Here is a 22,080-nt window from a genome sequence, read left to right as displayed (position 1 = left end):
TGAGCCTGCAAATAGGTGGAAAAATGTGGGATACAAGTGCAGCAAATAAATAAATAATTAACAAAGTGTTAAAGATTATGTACTGTGGGCCAGCCGGCAGCAGTCTGTGTTTTGCTAACTACTGCTGGTGTTAAACCTGGAAATTCAGTGTCTGGCCATGTTCGAGCTCCAGCATTGAATTTCTGGTATAGGTAGCTGGCTAAAGCATATCCTGTTAAATACGATATTGGGCACTTAACTGGCTATGAAGAACTGCATAAAGATAGGACCACATTTTATACGGTCCTGTTTAGGCAGTTTTCTTAAGTGGTTACCTCTGGAATGCACCCAGGGTAGCCGGTTTCGACTTGAGTGGTAACCGGGCATTTTGAGCAGCACTGCTGCTTAAAATGCCCACTTAGTTTTGGACAGGCAATTTATCATTTTGAATATTGGGCCCTGTGTTGATAACTGCTGCATCAAGGTAGAAACATATGATGCTGCTCATTTGCTTGGAGTCCTGATTCCTGTGTAAGATATTTTTTTACTTCTACGTACATTGGTTCTGCAGAGCAAAGAAATACCTTACGTTGTCTTCCACATCCTTTGAGAATATTAAAGGAAAAAGAGGCAGAGGCAATTGTTTGCTTCTAACTTTTGTGTTTTCAGTTTGTTGCCATTGAGGTGAGGTATTTCTGTTTTTCCTTTTGGCTAACATGAATGTATATAATTAACCTCACTGTATTAGTGTGCAGAATTTTTTTTAACAGTTCACCAAATTTTAAGAGCATATTTATCAAATTGGTGTATTGCGTTTCTATACATTAGTGGGACCAGTTTACCTACAATGTGGTATTAATATGGTATTGGAATAATTAAACAGAATACTAGCATTTTGTCCTCATCTGACTTTGAGAATGTCAAAAGCAACCCAAAATTTTTCCGTCAGAGCCTCAGCTGGTGAAATCACACCTCTGTATCTTGCTCATCATTGGCTCTTTAATGTTAAAGAGCCAGTGACGAGTAAGGTGAATCATGGAGGTGAGTTCACCATGTGAAAGGAGTCACCAGTTAAGGCTCTGAATGAAGAATTTTGTGTTGCTTTTGACATGACTTTAATAGTGTTGTGATATTATGGTATGATTTAAGTAGCCCTGCTAATAAGTAGATTCTGTTATATTAATTGTACTATTGCTATTATAGGCAGTTATATATTAAGTTAAAATCAGTGTGTTAAAAAAAAGCACATGATTAGGAAAATGTATATTTCTAAGGAGAAACGTGTGTATGTGTGTAATTCTTTGAGTCCTTTTTTAGCATTTTCATGTGCTACGTGTTATCTGAGCAACTTTGCATTTTATTTTTAAGCTATTGCAGATCACAAGCACCTAGTAGACTAATAAGTGGAGATGATATTTTTTCAAGCAAGAAGTGCCTAGCTTGGTTTTATGAATATGCAGGTACGTAGTTAACATGGACTATTTATATCTGGGTATTTTAAGTCAAGGAATGTAACCAGTGTCCTTGGTGCTTTTTTTGTATTTGGGTGTATATATTTTATGGTCTCTTTATGGTGCTATTTAATCGTATCACTTAACACTAAGGACTAAATTCTGTATATGGTGCCAAAAAATCAGCGCTAAGTGCTATTCTATAAACAGCACTTTGGGTGCCGATTATTGAATAGCGTATGGTGCTGGGATCTGCGCCCAATTTTGAGTGCGAGGATTTACACCAACTGAAACCTGGTGTAAATTCTCACTCCTAAATTAGTCACAGATCTCCCTTATTCACGCAAATTACAGGAATGCCCCTGATCGTCCCACAGCCACACTCCCTTTCCTGATTCGCATGTAAAACTTATGCGCAGATTTCGGCACCTAAAGATGCATGCATTAATGCCAATTAGCACCCAGTTATCAGTGCTAATTGGCTCATTTGTCAATTAAATTGGATTCATGCCCAAATTTGCTTGCACAGTTTTGAGCGACATATATAGAATTAGGGTGTCAGTGTAGTGTCACAATCATTAATGCAACCAGCATTGCTATATGTATTATAAACATCAAATAATGAAATGTGATCAAAATGTAATTAAAAACAAACAAACCACTCATCCATTTTTAATGTATAAAGACATATCATATAGTCACAGCAGAAACGCTATTCATTTCAGCTTTCGATTCAAATAATATTCCTCATTTCAACAGCGCTTCTCTTTATTCCACGTGTGTGTGTGTGTGTATATATATATATATATATATATATATATATATATATATACATATATATACATATATATATTTAGTATCATTTGTTATACCACCCTTTGTTCGGCACATCAGAGCAATTCAACATAATAAATATTTAAAAACTGTAGAAAAATAAATAAATAAAAACATAAGACAAACATAAAAGAAAACATAAGGAGGGGTTGTATAGAAAGTCTGCGAGAAGAGGACGTATATTTTGCTCTGTGTTTTGGGAATTTAAAGATTGGAGTTTAAAAGAGGAATTGTAGGCAGAATGAAAAAGCAAACTTTATCAACTAGTCTCTACCCCTTTTCCCCCTACTTTTAAACTTGAACTTTGTACCGCAGCATTAACAGCCTCTAACAGGCACAGCAGGACCTAGTTCAGTCTTCATTCCGACCTACCCCTAGCACAACTACATAAGTACATAAGTAGTGCCATACTGGGAAAGACCAAAGGTCCATCTAGCCCAGCATCCTGTCACCGACAGTGGCCAATCCAGGTCAAGGGCACCTGGCACGCTCCCCAAACGTAAAAACATTCCAGACAAGTTATACCTAAAAATGCGGAATTTTTCCAAGTCCATTTAATAGCGGTCTATGGACTTGTCCTTTAGGAGTCTATCTAACCCCTTTTTAAACTCCGTCAAGCTAACCGCCCGTACCACGTTCTCCGGCAACGAATTCCAGAGTCTAATTACACGTTGGGTGAAGAAACATTTTCTCCGATTCGTTTTAAATTTACCACACTGTAGCTTCAACTCATGCCCTCTAGTCCTAGTATTTTTGGATAGCGTGAACAGTCGCTTCACATCCACCCGATCCATTCCACTCATTATTTTATACACTTCTATCATATCTCCCCTCAGCCGTCTCTTCTCCAAGCTGAAAAGCCCTAGCCTTCTCAGCCTCTCTTCATAGGAAAGTCGTCCCATCCCCACTATCATTTTCGTCGCCCTTCGCTGTACCTTTTCCAATTCTACTATATCTTTTTTGAGATACGGAGACCAGTACTGAACACAATACTCCAGGTGCGGTCGCACCATGGAGCGATACAACGGCATTATAACATCCGCACACCTGGACTCCATACCCTTCCTAATAACACCCAACATTCTATTCGCTTTCCTAGCCGCAGCAGCACACTGAGCAGAAGGTTTCAGCGTATCATCGACGACGACACCCAGATCCCTTTCTTGATCCGTAACTCCTAACGCGGAACCTTGCAAGACGTAGCTATAATTCGGGTTCCTCTTACCCACATGCATCACTTTGCACTTGTCAACATTGAACTTCATCTGCCACTTGCACGCCCATTCTCCCAGTCTCGCAAGGTCCTCCTGTAATCGTTCACATTCCTCCTGCGACTTGACGACCCTGAATAATTTTGTGTCATCGGCGAATTTAATTACCTCACTAGTTATTCCCATCTCTAGGTCATTTATAAATACATTAAAAAGCAACGGACCCAGCACAGACCCCTGCGGGACCCCACTAACTACCCTCCTCCACTGAGAATACTGGCCACGCAATCCTACTCTCTGCTTCCTATCTTTCAACCAGTTCTTAATCCATAATAATACCCTACCTCCGATTCCATGACTCTGCAATTTCTTCAGGAGTCTTTCGTGCGGCACTTTGTCAAACGCCTTCTGAAAATCCAGATATACAATATCAACCGGCTCCCCATTGTCCACATGTTTGCTTACCCCCTCAAAAAAATGCATTAGATTGGTGAGGCAAGACTTCCCTTCACTAAATCCGTGCTGACTTTGTCTCATCAGTCCATGTTTTTGTATATGCTCTGCAATTTTATTCTTAATAATAGCCTCCACCATCTTGCCCGGCACCGACGTCAGACTCACCGGTCTATAATTTCCCGGATCTCCTCTGGAACCCTTCTTAAAAATCGGAAGTAACATTGGCTACCCTCCAGTCTTCCGGTACTACACTCGATTTTAGGGACAGATTGCATATTTCTAACAGTAGCTCCGCAAGTTCATTTTTTAGTTCTATTAATACTCTGGGATGAATACCATCAGGTCCCGGTGATTTACTACTCTTCAGCTTGCTGAACTGACCCATTACATCCTCCAAGGTTACAGAGAATTTGTTTAGTTTCTCCGACTCCCCCGCTTCAAATATTCTTTCCGGCACCGGTGTCCCCCCCAAATCCTCCTCGGTGAAGACCGAAGCAAAGAATTCATTTAATTTCTCCGCTACGGCTTTGTCCTCCTTGATCGCCCCTTTAACACCATTTTCGTCCAGCGGCCCAACCGACTCTTTGGCCGGTTTCCTGCTTTTAATGTATCTAAAAAAAATTTTACTATGTATTTTTGCTTCCAACGCTAATTTCTTCTCAAAGTCCTTTTTTGCCCTCCTTATCTCCGCTTTGCATTTGGCTTGGCATTCCTTATGATCTATCCTGTTACTTTCAGTTGGTTCTCTTCTCCACTTTCTGAAGGATTGTTTTTTGGCTCTAATGATTTCCTTTATCTTACTGTTTAGCCACGCCGGCTGACGTTTAGTCTTTTTTCCCTTTTTTCTAATACGTGGAATATATTTGTCCTGAACCTCCAGGATGGTGTTTTTAAACAGCATCCACGCCTGATGCAAGTTTTTTACTCTGCGAGCTGCTCCTTTCAGTCTTTTTTTCACCATTTTTCTCAGTCCTTATTTTAATTAGGATAACAAGAAGAGTATTTTCATTAGAGTTTTAATTACATTTAATTAGTTTCTGGGAAGCAAACACTAAATAAATTACACATTATACCATATGAAAATCCTGGAGAAGGACCGCGATTGACTGGTAAAAGTACATATGAGAATGGAGTGGATATAGCACCGTCCATGAAAGAGAGTGTGTATGAACAACTTAAAAATCTAAAGGTGGACAAAGCCATGGGACCGGATGGGATCCACCCCAGGATATTGAGGGAGCTCAGAGAGGTTCTGGCGGGTCCTCTTAAAGATTTGTTTAATAAATCATTGGAGACGGGAAAGGTTCCGTGGGAGTGGAGAGCAGCGGATGTGGTCCCTCTTCACAAAAGTGGTGATAGGGAAGAAGCTGGAAACTACAGGCTGGTAAGCCTCACTTCGGTTATTGGAAAAGTAATGGAAGCGATGCTGAAGGAAAGGATAGTGAATTTCCTGGAAGCCAATAAGTTGCAAGGTCCGAGACAGCATGGTTTTACCGAAGGTAAATCGTGCTAAACGAATCTTAATTGAATTCTTTGACTGGATGACCGGAGAATTGAATCATGGATGTGCTATAGACGTAATCTACTTAGATTTCAGCAAAGCTTTTGACACGGTTCCCCATAGGAGGCTCTTGAATAAGCTAGACATGCTGAAGATAGGACCTGAAGTGGTGAACTAGATTAGGAACTGGTTGAAGGACAGACGCCAGAGGGTGTATTTGATCGGATGAGGGGAAGGTGAGCAGTGGAGTGCCTAAGGGATCGGTGCTGGGGCCGATTCTGTTCAATATATTTGTGAGTGACATTGCCGAAGGGTTAGAAGGCAAAGTTTGCCTTTTTGTGGACAATACTAAGATTTGTAACAAAGTGGACACCTGGGAGGGAGTGGAAAACATGAAAAAAGATCTGCAGAAGCTAGAAGAATGGTCTAAGGTTTGGCAATGAAAATTCAATGCAAAGTGATGCACTTAGGGAACAGAAATCCACGGGAGACGTATATATTAAGCGGTGAGAGTCTGATATTTAAGGAAGGGGAGAGAGATCTTAGGGTGATAGTATCTGAGGATCTGAAGGCGACGAAACAGTGTGACAAGGCAATGGCTGTAGCTAGAAGGTTGCTAGGCTGTATAGAGAGAGGTGTGACCAGCAGAAGAAAGGAGGTGTTGATGCCCTTGTATAAGTCGTTGGTGAGGCCCCGTCTGGAGTATTGTGTTCAGTTTTGGAAGCCGTATCTTGCTAAGGATGTAAAAAGACTTGAAGTGGTACAAAGAAAAGCTACAAAAATGGTATGGGATTTGCATTACAAGACGTATGAGGAGAGACTTGCTGATCTGAACATGTGTACCCTGGAGGAAAGGCGAAACAGAGGTGATATGATACAGACGTTCAAATATTTGAAAGCTATTAATCCGCAAACGAACCTTTTCCGTAGATGGGAAGGCGGTAGAACTAGAGGACATGAAATGAGATTGAAGGGGGGCAGACTCAAGAAAAATGTCAGGAAGTATTTTTTCACGGAGAGAGTGGTGGATACTTGGAATGCCCTCCCGTGGGAGGTGGTGGAAATGAAAACGGTAACGGAATTCAAAACTGCGTGGGATAAACATAAAGGAATCCTGTTCAGAAGAAATGGATCCTCAGAAGCTTAGCGGAGATTGGGTGGCGGGAGGCGGGGCTAGTGCTGGGCAGACTTCTGCAGTCTGTGCCCTGAAAATGGCAGATACAAATCAAAGTCAGGTATACACATAAAGTAGAAACAAAAAAAACAGCACCACGGGCCTTTAAAAATGGAACACAGTTCTTTAATGAATGAGCCTTGACAAAAAGACCCGACATGGGCCGTGTTTCGGTGACTAGCACCTGCGTCAGGGGTCTACATAGAATACAAAACATAGAAATAATATATTTTAAAAACGTTTTTAACGTATAATGAATAAAACCAAAGATTAATATTTAGACTCATCAAGCATACATATATAAGCCTATATAAACACCTAAAGCATTTAATATTTTAACATTGCATTTAATATTTTAACATTCTCATATATTATTATATAGCTGTTTTTTTTTGTTTGGACTTTAGTTTGTATTTCATTCCCTCTCTTTTGTTACATCCATACACATAAAGTAGCACATATGAGTTTATCTTGTTGGGCAGACTGGATGGACCGAACAGGTCTTTCTCTGCCTTCATCTACTATGTTACTATATAATCTTAAGTCTCTTTATATTCATCTAGTATCCCAAGTCCCTGAAGAAGTTTTGATTAAACAACTCTATAATACTAAGATGCAGACAGCAGGCCAGCAGCAAGAGGGGTGCTATCCAGTCTTTTGCTCCGAGTGTCACATGTATGATTATCTTCCAGTTGATGAGAGGTTATATGTGTGTGCTCGATGCAAAAAGCTGCTAGCTCTCAGAGAATGAGTCCGTTCCCTTGAGGTTAGAGTAGCAAACTTGGAGGAGTTGAGGGAGACAGAGAGGTACATAGAGGAGGCATACAGGGATGTGGTAGAGAAGTCCTACCTCCAGTCTGGCAGCCCCTGTGCTGCCTTGGAGGAGGGAGGCCTCCTAAATGGAGAGCATCACCCTGGTGAAGTTGGAAATAATCCTGCAGCCAGGACCAGCCCACCAAGGGATGCAGTATCCTCTCGTACTGAGGATGTGTCCCCAGGAGGGAAGGGTTAGGACGCCTTTTGTAATTGGCGATTCTATTATTAGGCATGTAGATAGCTGGGTAGCTGGTGGACAAGAGGATCGCCTAGTGACTTGCCTGCCTGGTGTGAAGGTGGCGGGCCTCACGTGTCAGCTAGATAAGATTTTAGATAGTGCTGAGGAGGAGCCAGCTGTTATGGTAAATGTAGGTACCAATGACATAGGAAAATGTGGGGGGAGGTTCTGGAAGCCAAATTTAGGCTCCTAGGTAGAAAGCTGAAATCCAGATCCTCCAGGATTTCATTTTCAGAAATGCTCCCCATTCCATATGCAGGGCCCAAGAGACGGGCAGAGCTCTGGAGTCTCAATGCGTGGATGAGACAGTGGTGCAGGGAGGAGAGTTTTGGATTTGTTAGGAACTGGGCAACATTATGGGAAGGGGAGCCTTTTTTTTTTTAAAAATCTGTTGCCTGTGATTGTTAGTTCAAAATAAAAGAACAAGCTTCCTCTTAAAATCCATGAACATGAAATATAACACCAAGTTAAAAGGACCATAAAGTGATATAAATATACTGAGAACACCAAATTATAGGTACTGTCATTTGCAGCATTGTCATAAGTCTCAAAATCAGAGTACACAAGATGCAGGGCCCATATTAAATTTCATGTGTTGGTAATTGGGATATTTGGTGGGGGGAGGGGCGCTAATGTTTGTAAATGTAAAAATGAATGTTAAACATAGACCTTTTGTAAGTCATCTTTTTTTTTTTTTTTAATTGTGTTTTAAAGGTCCTGATGAAGTTGTAGGGCCAGAAGGAATGGAGAAGTTTTGTGAAGACATTGGTGTTGAACCTGAAAATGTATGTTTGCTTCCTTGAAAATTTTTGCATATGAGTTTTGTAATTAATTCAACCCTGTATACTAAATACTTCAACAAATGCTATGTTTATACTGCAGATTTATTTATGAAACGTACATACCGCTTTCATGACAAACTATTCCAGGTACCAGTACTAGTAGTCTGCTAGAACATTAAGAGGGGCATTTTCGAAAGACCATCTGAGTCAGATTTGGGGCGTCCTGTTTATAACGTCCAAAAAACCCCTCATCCATCTCGAAGCGGTTTTCGAACAGGAAAAACATTCAGATTTCCTGTTTTGAAAGTACATCCTTATTCTGGATGCAGTATAAAATATTTTGTACTTTTTTGGAATCTTGCCAGGTATTTGTGACCTGGATTGGCCACTGTTGGAAACAGGATGATGGGCTTGATGGACCTTTGATCTGTCCCAGTATGGCAATACTTATGTACTTATGGAGACATCCATCCTGGACAGCCATTTTACAAACTGGAGATGTCCATCCTGGACAACCATTTTACAAACTGAAACTTTTAAATTATAAACAGGGAGAAACAAGGCACACAGATGACCTTGCAGAACAGAGGAGTAGCCTAGTGGTTAGTGCAGTGGACTGTATACCAAGGGACACAAGTTCAGGTCCCACTGTAACTTTTTTTGTAAATGTGATCCCTCCAGGAACAGAAAAATGCCTACTATACCAGAAGGTACACTACTTCAGTAGCCTTCAAACTTGCACGAGTCTTATGTCTTTATGTACAGTATTTTTCTGTTCGAAGAGGGAGCCCCAGGGAAAAAAAATTGAGTTACAGTGGGATTTGAACCTGTGTCCCTTGGTTCCTAGTCCTCTGCACTAACCACTAGGCTACTCCTCTGACCTGCTTTTGCTTTGTTCAGAATGGCCATAATACCGGCAGCTGACGTAGAACCTGGTTTTCCTTTCCGGTTTCACTTTTAGAGAAGAGAGATGGGAACAGCAACCACTAGGGGATTAAGGAGGTGTATTGCCTTAATTCCTCCAGTGGTTAGAGCACCTTTTTGTAACTTGAACGTGATGGAAACATCTAGATAAAAACGTCCTTTTTAGACATGGCTGTTTCTTTCCATTTGAAAATCACTGTTTGGCATCCTACCTTTGAGCCCTCCCTAATCCCAGCAAAAACACACCCACTTACTATTTGGATAAACTGCAGTGTGAAACATCCAAATTCTGACTTTTCAAAATTGGGATTTGGACATTTTTAGCGGTGGACATTTTTTTTTTAGGCATTTTGAGGCATCCATCTAGTTTGAAAATGAGCGCCTAAGACTATCTGCAGAAAACTGATACACGTTTAATAAATTTTATCCCAGTTTTTTTTTAATCCCGCCTTGTGTTCTGATAGCATCAGTCCCTCTAATGCGTTGAATTTGCCACCTACGTCATACCATCCATACCTTAATAAATCCAATTCTAAATCTGTGGAGGAGTAGCCTGGCGACCTGGGTTTGATTCCCTCTGCAGCTCCTTGTGACCTTGCGCAAGTCATTTAACCCTCTCTTGCCCCAGATACAAAAACTTAAAATTGTAAGCCCTTTAGGGACAGGGAAAGAATCGGCATAGAATGTGTATAGCGATGTGTATACATAGAGGCTCATTTTCAAAGCACTTAGACTTACAAAGTTCCAAGGTTACTATCCGCCTTGTTTTCGAAAGAGAAAGACGCCCATATTTCGACCCAAATCGGGAGATGGGAGTCTTTCTCCCGTGGGCGTCCAAATTGGTATAATCGAAAGCCGATTTTGGGCGTCTTCAACTGCAATCTGTCACGGAAACAGCCAAAGTTGACAGGGGAGTGTCGGAGGCATGGTGAAGGCGGGACTGGTGCGTGTTTATCGGCCGAGGAGAGATGGGCGTCCTTGACCGATAATCGAAAAAAGAAAGGCGTTTTTAGGGCGAATTTGGGTCACTTTTTTTGGACTCTTTTTTTTCACGAACAAGTCCCAAAAAAGTGCCCTAAATGACCAGATGACCACCCCTGACTCCCCGTGGTCACTAACCCCCTCCCACCCAAAAAAAAAAATAACTGTAACAACTTTTTTTTCCAGCCTGTATGCCAGCCTCAAATGTCATACCCAGCTCCATCACAGCAGTATGCAGGTCCCTGGAGCAGTTGTTAGTGGGTACAGTGGACTTCAGCCAGGTGGGCCCAGGCCCATCCCCCCCCCCCACCTGTCACACTTATGGTGGTAAATGGGAGCGCTCCAAACCGCCCCCAAAACCCACTGTACCCACATCTAGGTGCCCCCCTTCAGCCATAAGGGCTATGGTAATGGTGTAGAGTTGTGGGCAGTGGGTTTTGGGGGGATTTGTGGGGCTCAGCACCCAAAGGAAGGGAGCTATGGACTTCAGAGGTAGTTAACTGTTTATTTTAAATTGTTTCAAGTGCCCCCTAGGGTGCCCGGTTGGTGTCCTGGCATGTGAGGGGGACCAATGCACTATGAATCCTGGCCCCTCCCACAAACCAATGCCTTGGATTTGTTCGTTTTTGAGCTGGGCGCCTTCGGTTTCCATTATTGCTGAAAAACGAAACCGCCCAGCTCAAATCCGCACAAATCCGATGCATTTGCCAGGCACAAACCGTATTATCGGGAAAAAAGATGGACGCCCATTTTTTTCGAAAATATGGTTTGTCCCGCCCCTTCACGTACCCGTTTTCGGAGATAGACGCCCATGGAGATGGGCGTTCATGTTCGATTATGCCCCTCTATGGAACTTTGTAAGTCTAAGTGCTTTGAAAATGAGCCCCCTAGTGTAGTAGTAGTAATCTACTTGCTTATAGATTGCTTAGTCCCAACATTTAGTCCAAAGCAGTGTAAAAAAAGAAAATGAATTTTAATAAAAATAAATTCTCTGAGGACAAGCAGGCTTGCTTATTCTCACAAGTGAGTAGACGTTGATCCACATTGCGTGGTTCGGCCAATATGCCTTAGAAAAAAGCTAGAGCTTTTAAGGAATAGGAGACGCGCTCCACTACGCATGCGCGAGTGTGCCTTCCTGCCCGCTGCACAAGCGCAACTGCCTCAGCTATTCGTGATGTCTCCTTACAATCCGGTTTATAGCGTTTTTTTTCTACCTTTTTGAGTGCCTTTTCGGCAGTCTTCTACCCCGCTTTGTTTTTCTTAAAAGAAAAAAAACCCCTATACTTCTTAGTAGTTTGCCTCACGTCTAAGTTTGCTTTCTTTTTCGATGCGGGCTGTTTTCAGGTCTGGCCGGTCGGGTGTCTTCTTTTTTTGCCTTTCCCCTTTTTCCAGGCACCTTCGCTTTTTTTTATTTGGCCGGTGCGCTTTTTCCTTCCATGTTCATGAAGACTCCCAGTGACTTCAAGCGGTGTACCCGATGCAACTGCACCATCTCGGGGAAAGACACCCCTTCTTGGTGTCTTCAGTGCCTTGGGCTCTAACGTAGCCCTGCCAACTGTGTCCTCTGCCTTCATATGAAGAAGAGGACTCAGGTTTCCCGGGAGGCTCAACGTGAGAAAATCTTTGGAGCCAGGTCTGGTTTGCACCAGCATTGTGAGTCATGATAGGCATGGCTGCTTTGAGATTCCGTAACACTGGGAGCAGTGAAGCATCCAGTGGGTCTCCACCTGCCTCGAGGCATTCTGCTATGCAGGCCCCCTGGGACCGTCCATCGTTGGACCCGGCCCCTGAGGCGACGGGAGGATTCGACATCGTCCTCGTCAGCTCCGAGGAACATGGGTGACGTTCATTGGACGAAGGCCAAGTCACCAATCTCCTACATTCGAGGGATTTGGCACCCAAGAAGCGTTGGCACCTGGAGGACCGCTTCCCCTCCATCCAGGAGGTTAGTCTCCAAGCAGCCGAGATCCTACTCCCGCTTTGGCCCAGCGATTCTGTAACCTGCGCCTCAGCCGATGCCACAGTCTTTCCTGATGTTGGCCCTCAATGAGTGCATCCGGGCCTTGCTCCTTGAGTTTCTGGGTGGCCTCATGCAGTGATGTGTGTCGTTATCGGGTGCTTGTGCCTGCCATACTTCCCCTATGCAGCCCTGCCTGGCCCTCAGCCTGCGGTGCGGTCTCGGTGTCAACTGCCACTCAGGCTGGTACTCCCTCGATGTCAGTAGAGGAAGCTTCACCAGAGTCGAGACGGGGACCAGTCTTTCGATGCCGTTGTCGAAGACATGGGTCCTCGGCATCGTACATCCCTTAGGGAGGTGTTATCCAACACTGAGTAGGAGTGTTCATGGGAATCAGAAGAAGACACAGGTTCAAATCCCACTGTAACTCAAATTTTTTTTTCCCTGGACTCCGGGGATTCCTTCTGAGCCCACCCCTCCACCTGAGAGGAGACTGTGTCCACCTGAGAGACTTTCTTTTATATTTTTTGTATGGGAAATGGCTGACGCCATTCCATTCCCTGTACAAGTGGAAGATGAGCCCAGGGCCAAGATACTCGAGGTTCTGGTTTATGCCTCCCCTTCTAAGGAGGCTGTGATGGCTCCTCTCCACGAGGTACTCAAGGCAGTCTCGTTAGGAACTGGGCGTCCCCAAGAAGATTGACACCCAATATTGGATCCAAGGTAAACCTGAATTTCTAAGGTCCCAGTTACCTCATGATTCCAAGGTGGTGGACTCTGCTCTCAAAAGAGCCAGGAGTACTAGGGAGTATGCCTTGGTGCCCCCAGGCAGAGAAGCTAGGACTCTGGATTCTTTTGGGAAAAAGATCTAGAGATGGGAGCAACTAGTGAGGTAATTAAATTTGCTGACAACACAAAGTTATTCAAAGTTGTTAAATCGCAAGAGGATTGTGAAAAATTACAAGAGGACCTTACGAGACTGGGAGACTGGGCATCTAAATGGCAAATGATGTTTAATGTGAGCAAGTACAAAGTGATGCATGTGGGAAAGAGGAACCCGAATTACCGCTACTTAATGCAAGGTTCCACGTTAGGTGTCACCGACCAGGAAAGGGATCTAGGCGTTGTCGTTGATGATACGTTGAAACCCTCTGGTCAGTGTGCTGCAGCGGCTAAGAAAGCAAGTAGACTGTTTGGTATTATTAGGAAAGGAATGGAATACAAAAATTAGGACGTTATAATGCCTTTGCATCAGTCCATGGTGCGACTTCACCTCGAATATAGTGTGGTCATTGCATTTCAAAAAAGCTATAGTGGAATTAGAAAAGGTACAGAGAAGGGCGACGAAAATGATAAATGGGATGATTTCCCTATGAGGAAAGGCTGAAGTGTTTAGGGCTCTTCAGCTTGGAGAAAAGACAGCTGAGGAGAGATATGGTAGAGGTCTATAAAATAACAAGTGGAGTGGAATGGGTGGGCGTGAATTGTTTGTTTACTCTTTCCAAAAATACTAGGACTAGGGGGCATGCGATGAAGCTACGAAGTAGTAAATTTAAAATGAATCGGAGAAAATGTTTCTCCACTCAACGTGTAATTAAACTCTGGAATTCATTGCCAGAGAATGTGGTAAAGGTGGTTAGCTTAGCGGGGTTTAAAAAAGGGTTGGATGGCTTCCTAAAAGAAAAGTCCATAGACCATTATTAAAATAACTTGGGAGAAATCCACTGCTTATTTCTGGGATAAGCAGCATAAAATGTATTGAACTTTTTTGGGATCTTGCCAGGTATTTGTGACCTGGATTGGCCACTGTGGGAAACAGGATGCTGGGTTTGATGGACCTTTGGTCTGTCCCAGTATGGCAATACTTATGTACTTAAGATGTATCATGGCACTATGCTCATCTTCCATATCCAGTCATACCAGCTCTTCACGAATGTGTACATGCGGAACCCGGTGAGGCAGCTGTTGGACTTGGTCGATGCGCTCCTTCTGGAGCAGGCTGAGCCTTTTTGCCAGTTGATCAAGCCTCAGAAGGCATGTTGCAAGTTCTTGGCCAGGGGCACTTTGACGTGGTAACCAGGATCTCTGCCCACGGTGTAGCAGTGTATAGACTCTCATGGCTGCTTGTTTCTGACCTGGAACATTCTGTTCAGCAGAGGTTGGCGGATGCCCCTTGCCGGGAGGATAACCTTTTTGAAGAAATAGTTGAGTTTACTGACCAGATTAAGAAGCGTACGGATACCATATCTTCTCTCTCCCATTGGGCGTCTTCTGCAACTGCCTCCTCATCTAGGAGGTATTATGGTACGTCGCTTAGTGCCCCCTACTACTACACAAGGCGTAGGTACACTCCTGCTGCCCGCTAACCTGCTCAACCTCAGCACACTCGTGCACGTCAACAGCGTGCGCCCAAGGCCCCTGCTACTGCCCAGCAAAAGCAAGGGACGAGTTTTGACTGGCTCCAGCAGAGCATCACTGCAGTCAAAGTGTCTGTCCCGGGTGACTTGCCGGTCGAAGGGAGGTTAACAACTAGAGGTTGTCCAGGTATGATCTTACCTTCTACACACTGATAAGCACTAATTGCACTAAGGTGAACCCTTACAGAATTGGTCTTGAAACCAGACTCTGATAAGTGTAGAAGGTATTCAAGCAGGGTCTGTGTAGGACAAGATAGGGGATCTACTGCCTTGTTGTCACACCAGACGGCAAACCTCCTCCATTTAAAAGAATAACACTTCTTAGTACAATCTTTACTGGAAGCAAGCAGGACTCATGAGACACCCTCTGAAAGACCCAAGGAAGCAAATTCTAAGCTCTCAACATCCAAGCTCAGAGAGCCAGAGACTGGAGGTTGGGATGTAGAAGTGACCCCGGTTCTGTGTGATGAGGGTCGGAAAACACTCCAATCTCCACTGTTCTTTGGAAGACAATTCCAGAAGAAAAGGGAACCATATCTGCTGTGGCCAGTACGGCATAATCAGAATCATGGTTCCACGGTCTTGTTTGAAAATGAGTACCTAAATGTATATGCTACCTCATTACTTTATAAGCATAGTATGCATTCAGCAGTTCTACAGAATACCTGTTAAGTAGTGTATGAGTGTCCAGGAGAAAGCTGAACACTAAGCCTTAACTACTTGATATTTGTGCAGCTTTGCTGGGCCATATTGACAAATGCATATGTACTGCATCTTTATTACTGCGGAGACATGAATAAAAGCTGAGGTGGTGTCAAGTATTACACCTAAGGTTTAAACCTTGTCTACAATCGTTAGAGGGATTGTGTTTAACAGAATTGGGGCAGGTGCTGGAGAAATCGTTTTTTTAGAAAACTGAACGATACATGATTTGTCAGAGTTTGGGAACAAACGGTTACGTTGAAACCAGGCACAGACCGTATCTAATTTGCGATTGAGCGATGTTATATGTGAGGCATTAGAAGGGTCAATGGTGGTAAGTACTTGTATGTTATCAGCATAAACGAAAGATGTAAGGTCTAAGGATTGGAGGAGGAGATACAGTAAGGGGGGCAAAAAATGTTAAAAAATAAGGAGGACAGTATTGAGTCTTGGGGTACCCCAGAGCCTAGGGGAAAAGGGTGGAATATGTGTCTCCAACAGGTAAGGTATGTGCAGTTGGAGAGGTATGAAGCACACCATGACAGGGCAGTGGCATTCAAACCAATCTGGGAGAGCCGCTGAAGAAGAAGAGTATGGTTGATAGTGTCAAATGCTGCAGCCAGATCAGTAGTCGAGGAGAACTGTGTGAGCCCGATTAAAGTGAGTCCTAATGTAGGTTGTAAGTCCAAGGAGAGTGGTTTCAGTTTTTTCAGCTACCTCCACAACTCCAGCTTCCATCCTTCACATACAAAAAGATCCATCATTTACAGCCAAGCCACAAGATACCACCGTATCTGCTCTGACCCAGGGGACAGAGACAGACACCTTAAAAGCCTGACTGCATCCTTCAAACAGAAAGGCTACAACCCCAAAATAATCTCCAAGAATATTGCCTCCTCCCTCAAAACACCCAGGGAGAATCTGCTACAGTACAAGGAGAAAAGACCCACAGACAGAATCCCTCTTGTAGTGATATACAATCCAGAGCTGGAAAAACTGAGGAAAATCATAAGAGATCTACAACCTATACTCCAGGAGGATGAATTACTGAAAGAGAGATTCCCATCCCCACCAGTACTGGCCTTCCGACAGCCACCCAACTTAAAACACAAGCTAATCAGAAGTAAACTTCCATCACAGACTGAAAAGGAACAGAAGGGCACACGTCGCTGTAATTTATCCAGTTGCAAACTATGCCAAAATATTTCACAGGACCCCACAGTTATCCACAAAGGAAAGATATTCAACATAAAGGGATCTTTCACTTGCTCATCTTCCAATGTGGTATATATCATTCAGTGTAAAAAATGTAACGAAGGATGCTATATTGGAGAAACAGGCCAGATGCTTAAGACAAGATTCAATTTACATAGACATCACATGAACAATACAGCCAGTAGGGCCCCCACCCCGGTGGGACAGCACTTCACAGAACCAGGACTCTGTACCAGTGATTTCACAGTGAGAATACTGAAAGGTAACTTTAAAACCATACAAGAACGTAAGACCTTTGAAGTCAGAATGATTGAATATTTTAACACCCAACAGAAAGGACTTAACAAGGATCTGGGGTCCCTAACCCATTATAAACCATAAAGCTGTATGTCTCTGTTGATCACCCCACCCCTCACCTATCCACACCCATCCTGTTAGAATATCAATGATATGCTTTGATGTCCCCATGCATACCTCGGACCCACTCCCATCCTCCCACCCTGTCAGACTGTCATAGTAATGCTTGAATGTTTTCACTTATATACACTGTCAGCTAGCACATTTGCTTATTTCCGATCTGACGAAGAAGGGCAACCTTCGAAAGCTAATCAAGAAATGTATTAAGTTATGTCCAATAAAAAAGGTATCATCTTATTTTCTTTTCCATGTTTTATTTTGTTTGATTTCTAGTGATGATATCGGAAACCTGTTTGATGGGTGTGTAATGTGGCAGTACAACTAACAAAGTCCAAAAGTTATTGATGAACCAAATATTGGAGTAGTTTAGCATCAAATGGGAGATTAGCTATAGGGCGGTAGTTGGTATACAAGCTAACGGGTTTAGACGGATCTTTTAGTTTAGGCCGCACAAGTGCAATTTTTCAAGACTGAGGCATATAGCCATCCATGAGGCTAGATTTGAACATGGAGAGCAAAAACAGAAGAAGTGCATCAGAACTTTTTTTCATACTTTGGGTAGGAATTGGATCTAGCAATGTGTAGTTGGCTTTATTGTCTAGGCCTCGCAAGACATTTAGTACTGTCATTTAGATGTGAAGATATTTCTTAAATAAGCACCTATGTTTTTGATGATGATTTGATGTTTACATTGAACTGTATTGGCTCCCAAGAAAGATAGATATAAGAATAGAATAGGCCATTGGATGAAATGCTGCAAGATTAATCTTGTTTGCCCATTTTTATTTTGATTTGTAATACTACAGACCTTACTCAGTTTGGACTTTACATGTGCTTTCCCAGAGTTTTGTCCCATTCGTTCTTGAATTCTAGTACTTTTGCTTCCACTACCTCCTTTAGGAAGTTATTCAATTTATCCATTGCTGTTTTTGTTAAGAATTATTTCATGATGTTCATTTTGAATGTACTTTTTCCAGCTTCCTAGTCATTATTCTAGATCCTAGGGAAAGTAGGGCTGGGAAAGAATATTCTAGAATCTGTCACTTGGAACACAAGCTCTATCTCAACCTCTCAAAGGCTTCTTCGGCATCCAGTGACAATAGGAGGGCCTTCAGCATTATCTGTATCTTTTAGTATGGATTGACTGTTAAGATATGCCTCAACGTTTGTTTCCCCTTAATGAAACACACATTTAGGCCTTTAGTTTACATCAAAAGGCTTATGCTGCAGATTTTGGTAAGTCTGCTCTGAGCTTTCTCTATTCTTATCTGTAGCCCAGTGGTTCTCAAACCTGGTCCTGGAGGCACCCCAGCTATTCAAGTTTTCAGGATATCCACAATGATGAATATTCATGAGTGAGTTTTGCATGCAGTGAAGAAAAATAATCACTTGAAAAGAAAAGCAAAACTTAACGTTATTGGATTTGGATAATGTCTCAACGCATTCTCTCAAAAGCACTGCAGCACTTAATTTTCCAGGCACTTGATGCTGTGGTTTCTGTGAACGTTGCAGCTTTTTCCACCTGCCTCTGCAAATGTTATCTTTTCTCTGTAGTTGCTGCCATTCTTGGGCTCACAACATTCTAGTTGTTTCTTCTTTGGTCAACTCAAGTGTCTCTTTAAGGACCATCTTTTTTGAGAGCTTTCACTACTGCACCTGGTGTAAGGGTCCCGGTCATCGAGCCACTAATAGTAAACATCAACTCTGCTGGATGCAGCCTTCTGTACCTTACATTATCAGAGTGAAATTTGTGAATGGTTTATTGAAATTGCATTTTTTTTCAAAATAAGTGGGCAATATTTGCATACACTTCGATTTTTCCCAAGAAGCTGTAACCAGAGCATGGGCTTTTGCCAAAATGTGTTCTTTACCGATATACTCATGAAAATGAGATATCTCTCTGGAGAGATTTGGTCTCATTGCACCCAGAGACTTATGAGTTCTTTTCTATTTTAATCTCTGTCTCTGGGTTATCCTTTGCTCCAGCATTCAGGAGCGCTTGGCTGAACCCATTGATTCCATAAAGTCCACAAAACCATCAGTTTCTGGAAGCCCCCTCCATCACAGGCTGCAGCAGCAAGTTCTATTTTCCAAATCTATTAGCTTCTCCTGTAGTCCTTTTATTTTTCTGTTCTAATTCAGCCACCCAATCTTGCAGAGTTTTTAGTCTCATATTGTTCATCACAGTCTCTTCTCTGCCTCATCAAGCCACTTGCCCACCTGAGTGATATCTACATGTCACTATCAGCTCCCTCCAAGAGATTTCTGCTTCTGCCTGCGGCAACCATTCTAGGACATGGCTGCACAGCCTGTCTCACTCAGCCATTTTGCCAGAATCTGTCACCAAAGTCCTGTAAATCTACTATCTGTCACCTCATATGTACCTGGCAGTGGTGTCATCGAATTCCTAAACTACATTCTCTGCTTCTGCCCTTGTTCTTGGTATGCCCTCAGCAGCTTATCACTAAATGCCCAGGGTGCATTTTTAGCCGTGTCAGTGCTTCAGCAGAGTGCAGCCATATCGGAGTGTGATGTCACTTACCATGAAATATTGTGATTCAAACCAAGGTGATGACAGCCCCTTTTGAGATTCTTCACGCTTGTGAGCTGAAGTACTTGACTTAAGAAGGTTGTAGTTTGGTGGTGGTCATTTCAATGCACAGAATCAGTAAAATGTGTAGGTATTAGGTTCTATCAGAGCAGTGGGGTGATCTGCACCTATCCCAAGTTCCTACCAAGGTGGTCTTGGGTTTCTGTCTTGAGTAGTCAATTGATATTCCAGTAGTGTTCCCTGGGACCACATGCATTTGAGAGGCACTAAACTTTATCACTACATTGCAAGGAGAGTTGCGCTTTTATTAAGAATGCAATAAAGGCTATTGAAAGTCTGTTTAGCTCATTAATTTTCTTACTCCCAATAAGTCAGATTTTAAATGACAGACTGTTAGTTGAGTAGCAGATTATATCTTTTCATTGCAGTGTCTAACAGGTATAATCCCAAAGGGCATATTAAGGCCTATGGTGTCAGTTGCCAATCTAAAATCTACTTTGGAAGTGATTTACAGTTGTAAATGTGTAAAATAAACTCCACATCACAAGTATTTATCTAATGACTCAGGATTTTAGGTCTGGATTGTTTATAGATAATAGATCTGAAGTTCTTCCCCCTGATAGTCCATGCTTATTTTTTTTTTTTAGGATGTCATTTTTGTTTTCTGTTTGCTTTCTTATGTTAGCCAAACAGTAAAAATACAAGACATAAAGGTTTCCATGAAAAAAAATGTATTTGTGTTGGCTGTTCCTGTTCATACTCTTTTATTTAATGACAAAGTATATTTAATATATGTGGCTCCTTATCTATTCATCAGAGAAAGCAAAACTGCTTAGTATTTTGTGATGACAGTAGTGCAACAAGTCACACAATCCACCCACCTCCCCTTCCGAGTGGTTGCTCTGTCCTTTTACTACTGTTGTAGCTCTTGCTGACTGTTAAAATGAGTAAACTCATGTCTAGTGGTATACAACAAACCACTGCATGTGCCTGGAAAACTTTGCTTGAAAGTTCCAGAATAGTTCTCCTCTAGCATGATAGAGTAACAGGATCTCGCGTGCATAGTTTTATTTTAAACTGGTGATCTGAGTACTTATCTTACAGGTAACCTTGAAAAAAAATATTTTTATATTTGCCTTTGGGCTGACTTTCTTTTCCAATTTGTGTTGTTTCCAGATTATTATGTTAGTTTTAGCCTGGAAATTGGAAGCTGAAAGCATGGGATTTTTTACAAAGGAAGAATGGTTGAAGGGAATGACCCTATTACAGTAAGAACTCTTTTGATGGCATGTAACCTTTTTTTTTTTTTTTTGTAATCTTTTAAGTAACCTAGTTCTTCATAAGACAAAGAATGCTAGATCAGCATCATGGTGTTGTATTGCTGTTCTTCCAAGGCTTTTTAATGTTTCTGTTCCTCTCAATTTGGAGGCAGATTTTAGAAAGGACTTACAAATTGAAATTGAGATTTCTAGGTTGGGACATCTCAAGTTCTACAAGTATTTAGAACAGGATCTGCCAGTGTAGAGCCTGTTGTAAAATACCTGGAGAAATGGGCATTTGTTCGCCTATTATGTGCAGCAGGAGCATCCATTTTAGAACCATAAATGTTTATTTGCCCGTTTTGACCCAATTAGTAATTTATGTGTTCTTAAATACCAATATACACTTTTATGTTGCAAAACAAACATTTGTCAGCTATTTTAGATACATAAAAGTTTTAATTTTGCTAAGATGTCACAGTGTACAATATGTCTTGCCAGTTTTGTATTCAGGGGAGAGATGGACGCCAGCCTCTGGGAGAATAAGGGAACGACCTTCTCTAATTCCATCAGTGAAGCACTTGCTTACTACAAGAACTTGACTGGAACATAGACTTCCGGGATAAATCATTCCCAGCATCAGTGTTTTTTGGGCACAGATGTATTTCCCTTCTGAAATGGGAAAATACCGTTTATTTCTTAGGCCTGCCCAGAACATGGCAGGCCACACCCCTTTGCGATATCCACATGTCAGTTTGATGTTTATATCCTGGCTTTGTAAAATCTGAGATTTAGACATTTTATGTAGTATAATTGTCTAAATGTCAATTTATGCATGTCTAAAAGATGCATAACCTAGGTAATGAGTGCTTTTTTTTAACATAATTTATTTTATTTTTATTTGTTACATTTGTACCCCACATTTTCCCACCTATTTGCAAACTCAATGTGGCTTACATTGTACCGTACAGGCGTTCGTCAGTAAGTTGATAACAAATACAGGTTGTATTGTGGTCGAATTGAGGTAGGTGTGTATCAGGCACCATGAGGATGGGAGGGATGAAGATTGTATATTATCCAGTACGATCATTGGTTGTGTTGTGTTGCGGGGTGTGGGGATTTTCGTTGGATTGGTGGGGTAGGCCTTTTTGAAGAGGGTGGTTTTTAGTGATTTCCTGAAGTTTAGATGGTCATGGGTTATTTTTACAGCTTTTG

The 22,080-nt window shown here is 42.2% G+C and overlaps 1 protein-coding gene across 2 annotated transcripts in view; it reads left to right on the top strand.

Moving 5' to 3' along the window:
• The window catches only part of DCUN1D5 (defective in cullin neddylation 1 domain containing 5), a 75,359-nt gene that overhangs the window by 12,222 nt on the left and 41,057 nt on the right, over window positions 1-22,080 (top strand). For both annotated transcript variants that reach the window (XM_030200250.1, XM_030200249.1), the window contains exons 4-6: window positions 1,348-1,439; window positions 8,375-8,445; window positions 20,783-20,874. In XM_030200250.1, the coding sequence (XP_030056110.1) occupies window positions 1,348-1,439; window positions 8,375-8,445; window positions 20,783-20,874 (255 nt within the window). The remainder of the gene's footprint in view (window positions 1-1,347; window positions 1,440-8,374; window positions 8,446-20,782; window positions 20,875-22,080) is intronic.

Source organism: Microcaecilia unicolor, chromosome 4 (genome assembly GCF_901765095.1).
Source record: "Microcaecilia unicolor chromosome 4, aMicUni1.1, whole genome shotgun sequence".
Taxonomy (NCBI): Eukaryota; Metazoa; Chordata; class Amphibia; order Gymnophiona; family Siphonopidae; genus Microcaecilia; species Microcaecilia unicolor.
This window is presented reverse-complemented; position numbering and strand designations above follow the sequence as displayed.